This window comes from Ambystoma mexicanum, chromosome 1p (genome assembly GCF_040938575.1).
Source record: "Ambystoma mexicanum isolate Mex_15411 chromosome 1p, UKY_AmexF1_1, whole genome shotgun sequence".
In the NCBI taxonomy this organism is placed as follows: Eukaryota; Metazoa; Chordata; class Amphibia; order Caudata; family Ambystomatidae; genus Ambystoma; species Ambystoma mexicanum.
The window spans coordinates 124,372,306-124,390,034 of NC_090921.1; the positions used below are offsets into that span (position 1 = coordinate 124,372,306).

Below are 17,729 nucleotides of genomic sequence, written 5' to 3' on the forward strand. Positions count from 1 at the left end.
ACGCCAGGTAGACCAGTGATTCTATGGCCCCAGTGAGAACCACTATTTACTAAGTAAGTGGATGCTTTTAGAGGGGCAGATAAAGCCCCCGGAAGATAGAAGGCCATGCTGCTGAACGCAATGGGAATGGGATGGCAGAGAAGATTTTGCCGGATCGAAGCCTCAGCCAGTCGAGGATGTGTAAGATGATGTATATATGGAAGCTATCAGGAGGATAGTTACGAGATTCTCCAACAAGGAGAACACAGCACTACACAGAATACAATTTTAGACCAGGAAGCAGGTGAATGCTGAGCCTGTAGACGACTGTTCTTACAGGGCGCCCTGCGCGTACTGGCACGTTACAGGATGGCCCCCTTTATTTGTTACAACGCGCAACGGCAGAATGTTGCCATCACACAACGTGACTTCATCACAACGACTATGTCACAAGACTGTGAGAAATGGCACGATTATGTGAGTTTGGGAACAACACGGAAAATATGATATGCAACATACTAGTGGTGCACACAAATAGCAGGAAAGTGTAAGACAGTTATATATTAGAAAAAGAACTACAGTTAGACAAAGCCAATCAGATCCCCAGAGTGGTAGAGAAGACTACATGTGGACGCAAAGAAATGGCGGGAGGTGTGCAGAGTTTGGAGGTGCATGCCCTTCAATATCGAGGGAACAGAGAAAGGTCAGAGAATGACACCAGAGAAGAGAGAGACAGAGAGAACCTCAGAGATTGCACAGATGTGCGAGCAGCCAACATCTCGCCAGAGGCAAAGAATTCACCAACTTCACGAAAATTGGACACTTTGCCACGGCGTGTGATTGGAAGAAACGGCAGAAGACGAGTCGGTGGAAGATGATCGGTCCACAATCCTCAAGGTGAACAGTACGAAAGCCAGAAGAGAGAACCTCCCGTCCTGATCAAGGTAGATGGAGATGAAACCAGAGTGATGGCGGATTCTGGATCAGATTTGACCATGCTGCCCTTTGAACGAAACCCAAACACCAACCCAAGGTATTTGCAGGTGCCACAGTACACCGGTTGGGTGTCGCAAGACTTTGTCTGAGCGGAGACACGCCATGGAGAACGCAGAGAGAGAGCGGGTCAGTGAGGAGATCGGTCGCACCCGCAACGCTGCTCCTGCATACAGGGATAGATCCACATAAACTTGGGGAACGTTATATTGGCAAATACAGACTTATACTGGTCAGTCTGTATACTTTATGAAAAATAAAGCTTATTACTGCATCTTTGCCAGGCCACAACAACAGCCCCCAGCGCAATGAGGGCCTAGCAGTGGCAAGCATGCCCCTCACAGCAAAACTAGTGGAGGCTCCGTAATTGCCTGTGTTCTCAAAAGAGGCTGATCCACAAGGTCTGTCTTAAATCGCTGCGTCAGAAACCTGAAAGAGAAGTAGTGCCGGAAGCGGATGGAGTGTGTTATATCTGCCTCACATCCCGCCTGCGCGTTGACGTGTGGCGTAATGCTAATAAAGGGCTTGCCCTGCTGGAAGGAAAGCAGTTTGGGGCACCAGTGAATACTGGTGTGACGCATATTCTTCGGCTCCCGCACCAGTGGGCCTACGATGCAGCCCCCCATTGCTTTCTTGCTCGTAGAGAGCAAAGTTTAACCTTTCTTTCCCAGTGAACACATGCACCACCCGCCAGCAGGTCACACAAACCGAGGTTAAATGCAGGTGAACGACGTCCACCCGTGTGTTTTAAAGAAAAATTAAATGAAATGTGCATATTTCACTTTAGGATAAGTTCACGCCCTGTGACGTCACTTGCTGTACGTCAGAGCCAAGCACCTTTTTTTTATAGAACTTGAACCGTGCCCAGCAATTTCCAGCCCTCGCTACCCTTTGGTAAGATGGTCAGGCAAACCGATCATGATAAATGTACTCTGTTTTCTTCAATTTTCCAGAATTTGGCAATGGTGTTGGCCCAGTCACTGGCCTGAATTGTGTCCCCTTTCATGGTCTTTATCTACTCAGTTTGCTCTGCTCCCGCTGGCGTGCCTGTAATCTCTAGCAACTGGTCAAAGGGACCTTTGGACACTCACCGGCTGGCCTTGATCAGGGGGAGGGGTTCATGAAGGCTGGGCTGGGGGCTCTGGGGCTCTGAGGTTAAAATGGTGGGCCCAGAGCCAGAGCCAGTGCGTGGGTGCCACGGAGCATGTCACTTCATTACAGAACGTTTCCCTGTTTGTGAGTGAAAAACGGCTTTGTTTACAGGTAATCTTCATTCCCCCATGTCCCTCTCACTCGTCCCACTACTGCCAATCTACCGGGTACCCAAGAAACAAACTCACCCGACCCTGGCATAAGGCCACCACTGCAACCACTGGACACCAGTATGCTGCGTACTCAGTGAAAGCCTTATTAAGGCTAGTCAAGCGCTTAGTGTGGCGGAACATCCCGCAGGGCGCTACGCGCAACTGACTGATCTGCTTATCCCTGAAGAACCACAACTGTGGAAGGCTATGCCTCGACCACGGTCCTACATATGTTTTGAAGTTTACCCCCGCACCCCTTCCCCTTCCCTCAGCCTGGCAGATTGCCCTGCCCCAGACTGAGCATCCCTGTCCATTTGGGACAGGACAACTGATGGAGTAAGAACTGCTGTGTGTGTTTTTAAGCTATTCGTCGTTGTGTTTTTATTGAACTGTGCTTTCTTTCCGTTGCACTTATTGTATTCTGTTGTCGTGTAAGGTTTCTGTTTAGAAAAACCATATCCACAACAACAACAACAAAAAACTGCTTCCGCCTAGCCTGGATGAGGGGAAGGCCACATTTGACGGAGACCCAAAACTGTCTGACAGTAGGGCTGCCCTTAGAGGTAGGGTCCAGCGCTGTCCAGAACAAAGAACACGGACTATTTAGGGCCTGGTGGCTGCCTCATAACTGAATGTGGGTGGGCCTCATGGGAGAAACGAAATGCACACGGGATTGGGAGATGTGGGTAGGAGCCAGGGACATCGTTTAGGGCACACCAGGGGTCGCAACTGAGAACTCTGAGGTCTCCCTTGCTACCCCTAAAAAAAACATTTAAATTGGGGGTTCTGGGCTGTGGCCACCAACATGTGGCTCTTTATTTCTGAAGTGGCTGGTTTTCTGAGAGCTATAGCGAGTAAGGTAGCTCAGCGGGTTGAGCACTCGCTGCTGCAATGTGTGTGTAATCTGCAGGTTTCAGGTTCGACTCCCGGCAAGGTCAACTCAGTCTTTCATCCTGATGAAGTTAATAAATGAGTACCAACACAGGTTGGGTGATATTAACGATACATATGGTGATCCATTCTTGTGTGACATGCATATCACTCCATGATGGGTTCAATTGACATCACTTCCTGTGAGTTCATTAGAGGTCAAGGGTCATGTGATGTCACTTTCACTAACCCTGGCACGTTCGTGAAATGACGTCCCTGGGGGAGCAAAACGAGCGTGCTTCAGATTATCAAGTACTGTGGGTATTAGGTAATAATGTCCCTATAGATATGATTGTCGTACATAATGTCACTGGGAAAAGATTGTGGTGACATTAGATAGGTGACCATATATATAGGCACAGGGGGAGCAGAGGTTGCTGGGGTGTTCCTAGCATATTCCATGTAATAATGTCTCTGAAAAAAACAGCAATTTTTTCGGCAAATTGTTTGCATGGCGATGTTTTTGCATGGAGATGATCACATGGAACCGATACTGTGACGAGGAACAGAGAGGAAGGGAAATGGTAAAATGTCGGTGTCGTGCACTTTCCGTGCAACATACCGTGCGACTCGTCACAGTAAAAGTAACATTACTACATCACTAGTGAAGAGGAGCACGACGGAATGCGCACGTGGCATGCATTTTAGGCAGACAGGAAGTGAGGAAGAGAAGGAGGGAGGCGGGCAGAGGAAGTGGAGGTGACATGCACATGGATGGACTGGAAATTACAGAGTGCAGAAAGAAAGGGAGAGGCTAGAGACCAGGATGGGGAGAAAGGTTAGAAGGGAGGGAGGATCAGGAAGCATTAATCCGCATATCACTTACTGACTGACTGCCCAAGTCCTGGGGCAAATGCATACATTCCAAAACGTTGTGCTTTTGTTCGGTGATGTCAAAAGGGAATCGGTAGTCTAGATACTGTTAAAATGACATTAATGGCATTAAAAGAGATATATGGATGGGGAAAGTATCAACAACCCCTCATAGGTTTTTCATATTTCTCAGCTGCTGCATTTGAAAAGGATAGTCCTGGTTTCAGACCAACACGTGACTCGTGTACCGATGCTTCTCCCCACTCAAAAATCCGCTATTATCATTATTAGAAGTAATTATATATATATATATATATATATATATATATATATATAGCCTTGTCCCTCTCTGGTTATGGTTAAAAAAAAAGAGCATTGGGGGTGTAAATAACATCCCGAGACTCAGTGGCGCAACGCCATTCAGCAGATCCGGCCCCACCCCCGTTCCTCCCAAACACAGTACGATGTTGGACTATGTTGACTCGACCTGTCTGACCTAAAGAGCCGTGGCCAGATAGAACATTACACAGATGTTGAAGGTGCCGGTCCTTCACTGTCAACAAAGGCCCTGCAATTACTTATATAAAGCATTTCACTGTTGGCACCTGCATTCATATGCATACTTTTTTAGGCAATCGTGATGGGGGCTTAGTACTTGCATGCCAGGGGAGTGATTGGAAGGGTGGAGAGGGCACAGGAGACAGCTCATTCTCACAGCACTCCTTAAGTGGGTGCTTTCAGGCTTAAAGGAGAGAGTTAACTGCTTGTAACATTGAAGATGCACTAGAATAGTATCATTAGAATGCATAAATGAGTTACATAGAAAATAAAAGTTTGCCCCTCCCCCCACAGGCTCTGAAGTTAGCGCCTCTCCCAACATGTGAAGGGTTAGGCACCTTGACATGTTATCCTCGGTGCCCCCTACACACAAACACATTAAGAAAGACACTCCAAGGAGGAGAGGTGGACAGAATAAAAGCAACGCTCCTTTATTTATACACCGTTACACACATAAATGCGGCAAAGGCAGCTGGGCTTCCATAGAAAAGGGGAGCAGTAACGAATCCCCAGAGGCCGGGCGTGGGCGTGGGCGTGGGGCGGCATGGTGGGCGCTGATAAGCTGGGCCGGCCCACTCACAACGCCTGGTGTCCCCTGAGTGCAGGCTGCCGGTCTCTTTTGAGTGCGCACTGCGAGGGAAGGGGCATGGAATCCGTGAGGTCGCTCTTCTCAGGCCCGGTAAGCAGCAGGCCTCTTTCTGGGGGTCTTTCTGCGCCCTCTCTTTTGTCCCTGCTCCCCATGCCCTCTTACCGTCTCTTTCCCTTCCACTCGTCCCTGTTCTTACCATTCCCCTCTCATGTTTCCCGTCTTCCTGGTCGCCTGCTTCCCTCTCATAATCTTACCATCCTCTCTTTGTTCAATATTTAACCACTCCTTCCCCTGTTGCCCCATCCTTGTCTGCCTTCTAATGATTGACCTTTACTGCCCCCTCTTCTCCCGCAATTGCCCCGTCTCTGCATCCTTTCTCTTCTTCTCGCACTTTGCTTCTTTCACTCGTCTCCTTTTCTCAATGTCCTTATTTCGCTGCTTCCTCCTTTCGCCTCTTCCTTCTCTCGCCCTTTCTTCCCCCACCCTTTCCTTCTTACAGACGGATTCAAGGTTAGATGCTACTTTTTATGTCTCTTCTGTGGAATAACAGGGACTGTACACGAAGGCTGAGTTGCCTGGCACATATCTGTCAGAATATCGGCAGGCTTGTATCTTACGCATGACTGACACGTTATTGCAGGGGCTCGGGAGTATGGTTGACCATTCCTCGACTTTTCTGCCAATTACAGGGGCTGTGGTCAAGGGCTGGAGGCCCCATTTCACGTCTGCTGTAGAATGTAAAGGACTGTGGCACAGACCTGTGTGCTCTTCTGTATATGCCCAAAAGCAGGGATGAGTGCTCTCATATCCACCGTTGTATCGCAGGGACTGTGTAGAGGGGCTGCTAGTGATGCCACAGGCCTGCATTGATGGGGCTGGGGCTGTGGAGAAAGGCTGTGTGTTCTGTCTCGTGGCTGCCCTGGAGCACAGGGACTAAGGGCAGGTACTGAGGAAGATGGCTGAGTATTCCGTCCCATATCTGCCATAGTATGGCAGGAGCTGTGGAGACGGCTGAGTGTTCCTATTTCATATGTGTCATGCACGTAATTCCGCCCTGGCACTTCTTCCCGCTCGCCCCCCACGCACTTGCACGATCTGAATGACACAAGGCCTAGTACGATCTTTGTTTTGTCCTCCTTCTGTCCTCCCGTCCTTGTCACCCCTAGAAACACTTGTGTACAGGCGTGTTATAAATGACTCATCATATATCATATCACAGGGGCTAGAGTGAAGGCTAAACTACCTGTTTCACTCTTCTGTGGTATTAAAAGAACTGTGGAGGAGGCCTGGGGGTTCTATCATATCTGTAGTAGTATGGAAAGGACTGCAGAACAGGGATGAATACTCTCATGTCCACCATTGTTTGCAGGGATTGTGGAGAAAGGCTATTATGCCATATATCTGCCCCGTTATTACACAGGCTGTGGAGCAGGGCTGCGTTTTTGGTCTCCTTGCTGCCTCAATAGAAAAGGGACCATGTGGCAGGAAAAGTGGAAGAGGGCTAAGTGGTCTGTCTTATATTTGCCATGGTATGGCAGGTGCTATGGAGACAGGCTGAGTGTTACTATTCCATATGTGCCATAGTGTCAAATGATTGCAGTGAAGCATGTCCCATTTCACATCTGTTGTGGTATTGAAAGAACTGTGGAGAAGGGCAGGGGTTCGTTCTCACATCCACCATAGTATTACAGAGACTCTCCTGACAGATATTGTGTGAAGGAGAAGTGTGTGTTCTGTCTCATAGCTGCCCTGGCATCACATGGAGTAGAGGGCAGGTTATATGGAGGAGTGCTAATTGTTCTGCCATATGCCTGGCAGGGTATGACACAGGCTGTGGAGAAGGGCTGGGTGTTCCTGTCTCATATGTTCTGTGTGGTAGCAGGGACTGTGGAGAAGGGATGTGTGTTCTGTCAAGATTGCCAAGGTATTGTGGGGGCTGTGAAGAAGGGATGAGTGCTCCCAACATGATTGTCTGATAATCCTTCAACATGTTTGTGGCTGGTTCCGGGAACACGGAGTGGCTGTGATGCCCGGTGCAGAGATGGCATACTCCCAAGACCCAAAACACCTGCCCAGGAGTGTGCCCTTCCATTGCTCATACTGTTGTCATATCACCTACCTGTGTACCAGTTGGCCACATCTCCAGACGTTGACTCACTTATTACTGAGCTCCTCAGACACACTTCTTCTTCTGTCCTATTATCTCTTTCTTATCTAAATATTTTTTAAATCCTGATTTTAGGACTTCCTGCAATTGCTGGTGTTGTTTTACTTATTCTAAATTAATTAGTTAGAAAATATCTACGATCGTGATCTGCAAATAATGCAAATGTATCATGTGATAGGTGATATGTGATAGGTGATGTGCTAATGTTATTTCTCCCTAATTTTCCCCATGAAACTCAGAAAATAGTCCTGTGGAAAAAAATATATGGGTAACCTACCTGTGGGTTCAGCGTAGAAATGGCTCTGGGAAAAAGATGAACCTTGGGAATTCTTAATATGCCTGCAAGGATCTGGCCACAACAAAAGGGCCGTCTCTCGCGTTCTTTATAAAAACCCAAAAGCTAAGTCCATTTCACCCTGTCGAAGGCCTTTTCCACACTGAGAACAGCCCTTGGCAGGATCTCACTTATCTCAATACAGCTGATAAAGGGCTCTTTTTTTAGTGGATCCTTACATAGCATAGACCCCAGCTGTTCTTTCTAAGTAACCCTTCCACATATGCCCAGTCTTACTTTCAAGACAATGTTTTGCAGCCAATGCAAACTACCAAGTGTTTTCAAATTAGAAACAGGCTACTGAACATGCCCAAATGAGCACTGACTCTCATTTTTCATTCTGAAGAAATAAAATATTTGGTTTTCATTTCATGTCTGGCGTATCCCACATTAAAGAAAACATATTAAAGTGAACAGGTATTGACTACATAGATCGAAGAATTGCTACCAGGTCTGCTAACCCTGCTCTTTTCCCTTATTATTTTAGCACATGGAGACTATACTAGATCTCCAGCTTAGCCACTCCAAACTGCCAATCCATATATTTTTCTCAAAATGTATTTTCTTAGCTGAGCCTCTTCTGCTCCCTAAGTGTGGGTAAGTCCTTGCCAGGTTTTTGCCTCATCTAGGATAGCACTGTTCAAATGTAAGACGACTAGGCCCTGCCATGGTTACATTTTGGATTAAACCTGCCCCCGACCAACCCATGGTCCCTCCCATCTCCCCTAGCCACGTCCAATTCCAGACTCCTTCCACTCCCGAAAATCGTTTCCCACCATGTGCTTTTTCTTCCCTGCAAATATGACATGTACAAGGATACGGATGATTTATAAATGAGAAAAATAAAGCCTAATACCATGTTGACGAGCAGTGGGGGGCAGGACCGACCACTGTTCCACCACTTCTGAGTGCGCAGTTTTACTGTATCAAGGGAGCCCTTTTCAGGCAAATTGTAGATGTTTTATTTTCTTCTGCACAGCTCATTTTAGTTGAAATTGCGAGGGATTCTTTAAAGAAGGGGACATTTGAATTTGTCGGAATGTTGAGTCAAGGATTCAAACCCACAGACCTATTTGAGCTTTTTGTAGCCTCTCCATGCCAATAATCTTTTCACCCACGATCCTGTGAGCTGTGGGCTTCTTCCTGGGCAAAAACCCAGGATGTGGATTCAGGAGTGAATCCCAGACACCCATTTAAATACCCGAGGATCATTACTGTCTTGACATCCCAACATGGAGCCTCGGGATGGCCATGCACATGTATAATGATAATTATTTCTAATGTATATAGCACTTATGCCAAAGCGGTTTACATAGAACATTTACATACATTTATCGACCAACCGAAGTTGGTACTCATTAATCGACCTCAGAAGGATGAAAGGCTAAGTTGACCTTTCCAGGATTCGAAACTGCGACCTGCAGATCACACATAGATTGAAGCAGCGAATGCTCAACCAGCTGAGCCATTTACCGGCTATATAACATATAATAATACATTTATTTTATGTGTTATAAAATTTTCACATTCAATAAGAGAAACTAACTCAGTTCATACATTCATATTTTTGTCAAAATCAATACTATCATAAATATACAATGTAAATGTAAATGTAAAATATAAATAGAAATATTCAATATAAAATATAATTTAAAAAAAAAGGAAAGGAAACATAAATTTACAATATTTAAGCAATTTGCTAATTAATCAATTTAAAGCATATACACTCCAACATTACATCTACATGCTAGCCTAGCTCAATCTTTCTACAGGATGAATATATGGAAAGTAAATATAACGGTCCACTACTATATAGTTATTTCCAGGAGTTTTTCTACCTTTTGCCAGACATTATACATTGAGTTGTAAACCTTCATATTCCTTGTGTTAATGCACTGGGCCCAAAAAGCCATATCTTTTCTCGTATCAGACCTATGTACATATCTACCATATGAGCTAATGTATATTTCCATTAAATTAGGGCATTCTGACAATACATGTTTGGCAGTTTCAATGACATCCCTGTGCTTACATATCCTACACCATCGATGAACCCATTGTATGTTAACAGTTGACCCAGTTACTGATAATACTGGCAAATGATTCAGTCTCAGAAATAATATAAAACGTCTGAGTCTGGGGGAGGGGCAAAGGTTCAGGTACTGCTGCAGTGTCTTAAATGTATACAACAAGTGGGACCCCGACTGGTACTTTTTTAGACTATTCAGATGGGCATAGTTTTCCAGCCAGTCCCACAATTCTACACGTATACTTTATATCGTTCTTACCAGGCGAACACGGCCTCATTGTAGAGTGTTCCTGGACTACCAAATCCAAGTCGCCAATTTAATGGAGACAGCAAAGAACCTCTGTTCCAGAACCTAAAACATCTGTAATATCGTGAAACCTTCCAAAATCCTGCAAAGAGATGCCACCAGCCAGTGAAGTATACAAGACAGGGCACAAAGGCACCCCAGAGTACCTCCTTTGAAGCACCTTGGAAGGGAGGAAACCAGATGTTCCACCAGAAGCCCCCTTAAGAAAAAGACTGAATCTAAAAATTAATATTTAATTTAATAGGGCACTGCACAGGGCATCTCCCAGTGCTTTACTCTCTCTTTGTGGAAGCAGGCTACTTGTCTCAGACAGCAAGGGCAACTGGGGGCACTCTGGGCCAATAACTGCAGCAGAAGAATTCCTGAGGCAATAGGTGATCTTTTAGCATTATTCTCTGGGCATTGCTCAGCAAATAATGACCGGTCCACAATGGATCATGAGAAATGCACCACTGACCTAGGCAAGATTGTGAGGGATATTTGTAAAACCAATTCCCCATAGTTCTTAATAACTGGAGCCTGCCGTATAATACACTATACAAACTCTGCTATACGCTACTTAGGAAGATCAAGTGTCAGCTTAGACCGCCACCTCTCTTATCGAATTCATGCAAACTGGTGTCTTTGCCATATGCCCTACTGAGCAGCCATTTTGAGAAGACATTTTCAACTATCAGCCTGATTTGTAGCATTAGCCTGCCACCACTTTACCAATGAACAATGCTGGAGCATGGCAAGCTTACAATAGCTGGCCATTGTGCTGTATCGGGCACCTACAATCGATAGAAATGAGCAGCAGCGCATGCGCATGTGTAGTTGAGTTGTGTGTGCTGGTAGGTAGGAAAGCTGGGAAGAGATGTCAGCATGGGGCGATTTAGTTTGCAGGCCAGGTGCATTATTTTCCCAGTGGGTAGTTTGCGTAATGACTTTCTGGCCATGGCCCTGGGCTATATGAGTACTGACGAGCGGTTTGTTAAACTGATGAGCATGGCTCTGCATCACACCCTTCGGAGTTGCCTGCACTAGCTCTTAGCCTGAGGTTCTCCTCCCTGGCTCCCGTTAGCACTTCCCTCTCGCGCCCACCAACACCAACACTTGCCCACTTCTCCCCCCTAATCCCCTCACCCATCATTTCTCCCACTGCACTTGCACATCCGAATACCACAAGGCCTAGTAGGACCATGACTGTATGTTACTGTTTCTGCCATTTTGTGCACAATTTGTTTTTTATTTATTTTATTGTTTTTTTCATAATGCTTTTAATACCTGGGTTTTGTGTCTAAGCGCATATATGGGATTCGAACCTCTGTTGCTCTGCGTAATCTTGCTTCCAAGACCAGCACGTTGCCCTTGTGCTATCCTCCATTCACTCCATGGTATAGGCGCCTAACAAATGCGCAATAAAATAAATAAATAAACAAATAAAGCATGGTGTAGGAAAAGTCAGGTTCTGCGAGTCTTCCTGAAAGCCTGGTATTCCTGTGTGGTGCAAATGCTACGTGGTGAGGGTTCAGAGGTCAGCTGCTAGGACTGGAAACCTTTTCCTCCCTTAGGGTTTTTCCCTTAGCCGCTGCGAGTAGGATGGCCATCCCTGAATTTAGAGCTCGGTCGGGGAACTATATGGTTATTTGTCCCTGGCGGTGACCCTCGCCTTGATGCAGCAGGCTCTGGGATAATCCAACGGGTTTAGCTTTTCTCCTGGAGCCCATGCAGTGTCTCGTGGGCCACTGGTGTGTGCAATTGAAACCCTCTGGTGTCCCCAGAGAGTGGTGCATCGACAGCCCCAGATACACATCTCTAGTCCCGGCTCAACAGGACTAAGCACAGATCAGTCACTAGCTGGTGGGCTGTTTGTGCTGAACGGGTAGGATAGCTCAGCGGTAACAAACTCGTCTTGGAAGCAAGACAACGCAGAAAAACACATGGAACGCCTTACAAAGTTATCGCCAGCAAAAAAGGAGGTGGTCGTGGCTGTCGGGTAAAGGGTGCGAAATGCAGCTTTCATGTCGTTCACCACAAAAAACGCCTCTTCACAAACATCTCACAACACACACCACCATGCGGACTGCTGGAGCACTGCCGCTGTCCACTGGGCGAGCTTTAGCTAATGTTTGAGGTGGCAGAGGTCCACCCAAAGAAGGAAGGAGAGGCCACGCACAGAGCCATATTGTCCACAAAGGGCATAACTAGCTCACACATCCTGAGAACATATTGTGTGGGCGGGCCAGCGTCATTACGTCGTGTCGCTCATTGAGGGTGCGCGTGAAAGCCAAACGCTTACACTTAGAGCCATACCCCTACAATTGAATCTGATGGCCGTCCCCCATTTCCTAGCAAAGGGCACCTTTCCAACATGCAGTGGCCACGGTGCACAAATGGCACTGCCAACCTTCTTGCTCATCATCACCCAGGAAGGTGCACGCCATGCAGGAGCACACACAGCACTGCCCATAACCGCGGATTCCATGCACACAATGAAGGAATGGTTCTATGACCTTGCATAATTCCCACTAATATTATAGGGACCCTGGACTGTCCACAAGCAGCCTGGTGACCCTTCACCACATGACAAGAGAATGCAGTAGGGGTTGGAGCCGAATATGGCATGTGTCATATGCCAGTGGCACGTGCCACTGCATGTCACCACTACAAGTGACACGTGCCACTAGCAGCTGTCACATGCCATGCCCCCAAAAAAAGGTTTCAGGTGTCACGGTGTCTCTTCGTTTTTCAAATTATAATCCTCCTTTTAAAAAATAAAAATACGAAATGTCAATTTTATTCCCTTTTTTTAAAAATAAAATTAAAATGCTCTACGAAAGATTCGAACTCATAACCTCCTGTTATGGCACAGCTCCATTAACCACTGCACCATTATGTCTCACAATATTAAAAGTTCTATCAAATTCTACCTCTAATGTGAACTCTTACATGGTTCAAAACTGCTCCTTTTCTTATTTTAAGTTACATCTTAAAACAAACTACATGTACAATTATGAAAGTTTGTAGCATAGAAACAATTTACTGAAAGTTTTTGCATCTTGTGCTTTTCTTGCATAATACAAAATGTAAAAAACAGTTCAATCCAAAACCTGTTACTGTGTAATGCTTTAAATGTCAATTATGTATTGTGTACATGTTTTCCAAAACAGTATGGTCACAATATTAAAGTGTGTGTTTGTACATTAATTCATGCGTTTCACACTTGACTGTACAAACTGTGATAAATACAGTACAACCATATCCTACTGATAATATGTATAAATTATATATCAGAGTATATACACGATCATGAAAACATAATTTACAAATGTTGCTAAATCTTCAGATTTAGGGCCCAATTCACAGAATCCAGCGCAGAAGCAGCACAAGTGCTGCACGCCGAGAAGGAGCATGTGCCATGCGTGCACCAGCTGTGGCACAAACCAGCAATTGCACGGCACGCGTATTCATGGATTTTCTGAGGCATCAGTAACCGTGGCGCAATGAACATCAAGTAGCGCCAGCAACGCCCCAACACACCCCCATGCGCAGGCAAAAGACAGTGAAATGCCCAATACGGCGCAACGCCCCACACCATCCGTGACCCAGCACACATCCACCCCATTGTAATTGCATGAAATATCAGAGCGTAACCCGCTCGCACCAGCCAAATCGCGTGAAAAGGCCCATGCGTACCCCGTCCGCACCCTAGCAAAATCGCGTACCCCGCTCGCACCAGCCAAATCGCGTGGGAAGGCCCGCACATACCCCATCCACACCCCAGCAAAATCATGTACCCCACTCGCTAAATCACGTGGGAAGGCCCGCGTGTACCCCGTCCGCGCCCCAGCGAAATTACGTACCCCGCTCGCACCAGCCAAATCACGTGGAAAGGCCTGCGTGTACCCTGTGAAACATGCACAACTCCCCTGGAGGCAGATGCCTCCTCACGGGACAGCCAGACCCCAGCAGTGGACCATACCCCGCAGGCAGCCCATACCACATGGCCCCCCATCACCCGTGACCACACCCCGCAGGCAGCCTACACCAAATGGGATTTCCACCATCACCCGTGAACATACCCTGCATGGCCAACCCATCACCTGTGACCACACCCTGCAGGCAGCCCACACCACATGGAAACCCCACCATCACCCATGACCATACGCCGCAGGCAGCCCACACCACATGGGACCCCCACCATCACCTGTGAACATACCCCGCAGGCAGCCCACACCACATGGGACCCCCACCATCACCCGTGAACATACCCCACAGGCAGCCCACACCACATGGCTCCCCCATCACCACACCCTGCAGACAGCCCACACCACATGGGACCCCCACCATCACCCATGACCATACCCAGCAGGCAGTCCACACTACATGGGACCCACACCATCACTAGTGAACATACTCCGCAGGTAGCCCACACCACATGGGACAGCACCATCACCCATGAACATACCCCGCAGGCAGCCCACACCACACAGGCACCCCTTCACCCGTGACCATACCCTGCAGGCAGGCCCCGCCTTATGCCCCCACCTGTGATGGCAACCGGCAGGCAGGCCCCGCCTCATGTCCCCACCCCCCCACCAGTGACGGCAACCTGCAGGCAGGCCCCGCCTCATGTCCCCACCCCCCAACAGAGACGGCAACCTGCAGGCAGGCCCCTCCACATGTCCCCACCAGTGACAGCAACCTGCAGGCAGGCCCCGCCTCATGTCCCCAACCCCACCAGTGACCGCAACCTGCAGGCAGGCCCTGCCACATGTCCCCGCCCCCCACCCCAAAACACATTGGACCAACATACAACCACGCAGCACATGCCAACTAAAATGCCACCACACGCTGCATCCCCCTGGTGCACCTCAACACCCATCCATTAGTCATGCTCCCTATGTTATGTGAATCCTAACATCACACGTGCATGCATGTGCATACACATGAACAACATTGGTGAACAGCAGGGACACGCAAATGCGTCAAGGAGAAGTGAAACATGCACTAAACCGTTGAGACCAGATACCACTTCGATTTCAATGTCAAAAAATTATATTAAAAAACATGTATCTAAGTCACCCACAGTAAAAACAACAAATTAAACATGCATGAACCAAATGAAAAATCAAAATAAAGTGAAAACCAAAATCAATGTGATGTAAAAAATGAAAGAGTCAAGAATGTGGTCCTTGTCCATTAATGTATGTGCAAATGAAATAACATATCATGTGAAAACCATTCCAAATTAAAATCCAAATATTTACAAAGATCCAGGGTCCATGGTCCCAAAACATGTAGAAAAATCCTAAGAATACAATACAAAAATAACTATATACAAGATGCGGAGCAAAGTCCAGGAACTCCAAATAAAAAGAAAAAAACAAATGAAACCTACTCCTAAAGAACTATATACAAAGGCAGCAGGCTAGTCCATCTCCTCACCATGCTCTCTCATAGTCTCCGCCAGGGCGTCATCGAACACTGCGTCCACTTTCAGTACGCGGGCCTCGGCTTCGCCCTCGAGGGATTGCAGGGACTCCTTCATGCTCCTCTCAAACTCCCTGCGAGTCTCCTCGAGGACCTCCACCTGCCTCTCTGCCCGACGCAGTGAATTCTCCGCCCTGGCCATGGTGAGTTGCTTCTCCTGTGCCCGCTGCCGCTCTTACCCGTTTTGGCGGTCCAAACGCTCCAACGCGGAAGACATCCTTGTCGTAAGGTCCACGTTTGTCTCCTGCCCGATGGCCGATACCTGCCCCTCTGATGATGAACGCCCGAGTCCTGTTGCCTCCTTTCCTGAGCCTGCTGCTGCCAAAATGCCTGGTGCCTGCGCCACAAGGACAGCCTGCGGGATGATGATACAACCCGGGGCTGTCATGCACGTGCCCTCCTTCTTGGTGCCTGCACTTCCTCCCTTGCCATAGCTCCTGTCGCTGTAGTGATAACCTCTGCTGATCCTCCTTCGACTCCCGACTGTGGCAGGGATGTGATCTCCACCAGACTGGCCGCCGGGGTTGGGACAGGTACATAGGGGGCCTGGGTGGTATCTGGGCCGGAAGATGGCAGGGAGGAGGACTGGCGCACAGAGGAGGAAAAGGAAGAGGGGTTTGCAGCAGTGGCCAGCACATGTACCAGATTTGTGACCAGGAACTGAGCTAGCCAGTTAATGAGGCGATAGACCTCATCGTGATGATGTGCAAGCCCCCGATTGGAAGCCTGCACATCATCACTAATGGTGCCTGTATGCCTCGCAATACCGGCTAGCAACGGCTAGCAACAGTTCCACCCTGTGACAAATTGATTCATCCACAGGTAGTGGAGGATCTGTTTGCGTGGATACATCCGCCACCTGCGGAGGGGTCCGGCCTGAGGCATGCCCGCAGGTGCATACTGGGGCAGTCGCAGTTCCAGGGACAAGATCAGTCACATGCCCCTCCACGGTGACCTGCACTGCCTCTGGCCCCTGATCCTGGACTGCACCACTCACACCTACCTCATCACCCCTGCTGGGCCCCATGTGCTGGGCTGATATGGCCTCCTCCTCCTCCTCCACCACCACCAACCTGGATGACTCCCCACTGTCTTCTGCATAGGATTGCCCCTGTGTGGGCTCATCTGTCCCTCCCACTGCTGAGGTGCCCACGACCAACTTCACACTCTTGGGCCTCCCCTCAGCAGCTGTGGCCATTGTCATGGACGCGGCACCAGTCTCCTCGCTCTGGAAGATGACAGTACCTGGGAGGAGGACTGTGCCCTGCGTCTGTGCCTGGTGGAGGCATCCCTGCTGCGGTGCTCCAAAGCGCCTTCTCCGCCCTCTTCTTCCATCGTCACTGTGGATAGGGAAACATAGAACACAAACATCAGGCTACTGAACATATGTGTGTATGTGTGTTTGTCACAATGCAAATGTACATCAGTGGTACTGTCAAAGGTCACAACCATCATCACCCTCCACTACACACAGGGAAGTGCCATTCACACACATTCACAAACATGTCTATCATTCACAACAGACATTCACATCCATGGACAAGGCACTGACACAAGATCATAATTCTGTATTCAGCTCACACACATCATGGGACATGCACATCTCATTCACACACATCACCTGACAGTCATGAGGCAGGCCATGGAGCTATCACGTCACAGTGCACTCAAGGGCAAATTGGCAGCGTGAGGCAATCACAAATCAAGAACTCAAGTAACATACGTGCGGAGTGTTGGGCAGTTACACACTCACTACTCAGACACACGCACATGTACACCATGCATGTCCATGATGATGACATAAGCACCTATGCGTCACACCTCTCATATGCCCCAGACCAGACACAGGTATGCAAACATGTGCGCATCGTTACATGCCGGTGCGCAACACAGACACCATTGATGTGGGACACGCTTGAATGGACTCTCATGCAGCACTGTCAGGGACATGCACACAGACATCTGTACAGGAGGCATGCGAGACATAAGGCCAAGGTGCACACTCCAGCCACATGTCAACATGCACATGCTCAATGGTGGACAAGAACACATGAACCATTCGACTCCAGAAGGAGCACCAACTCCAAGACCTGGGGGTACAGCACTGGGTAGGCTCCAGGACCCACATCTCGTTGGTGGTCAACCGGCCCCGGCACCTCACTCGATCATCACCAGCCTTAATGAGGCACCGGGCCTTGTTGTGGGTCCTGGACATGAAGTCTTCCCAGCACTTGTGGACATGATGGTAGTC

The 17,729-nt window shown here is 48.1% G+C and overlaps 1 protein-coding gene across 2 annotated transcripts in view; it reads left to right on the top strand.

Annotated features, from left to right (window-relative positions):
* Positions 1-17,729, top strand: part of TFR2 (transferrin receptor 2) — a 281,463-nt gene that overhangs the window by 83,794 nt on the left and 179,940 nt on the right. Inside the window, exon 1 of one of the 2 annotated variants that reach the window (XM_069644850.1) lies at positions 5,107-5,256. The exons of the other annotated variant lie outside the window; for it this stretch is intronic. Within the exon in view, the coding sequence (XP_069500951.1) occupies positions 5,122-5,256 (135 nt within the window). The 5' untranslated portion in view covers positions 5,107-5,121. Of the gene's footprint in view, positions 1-5,106; positions 5,257-17,729 lie in introns of those variants that run through there. 2 annotated transcript variants of the gene reach the window in all.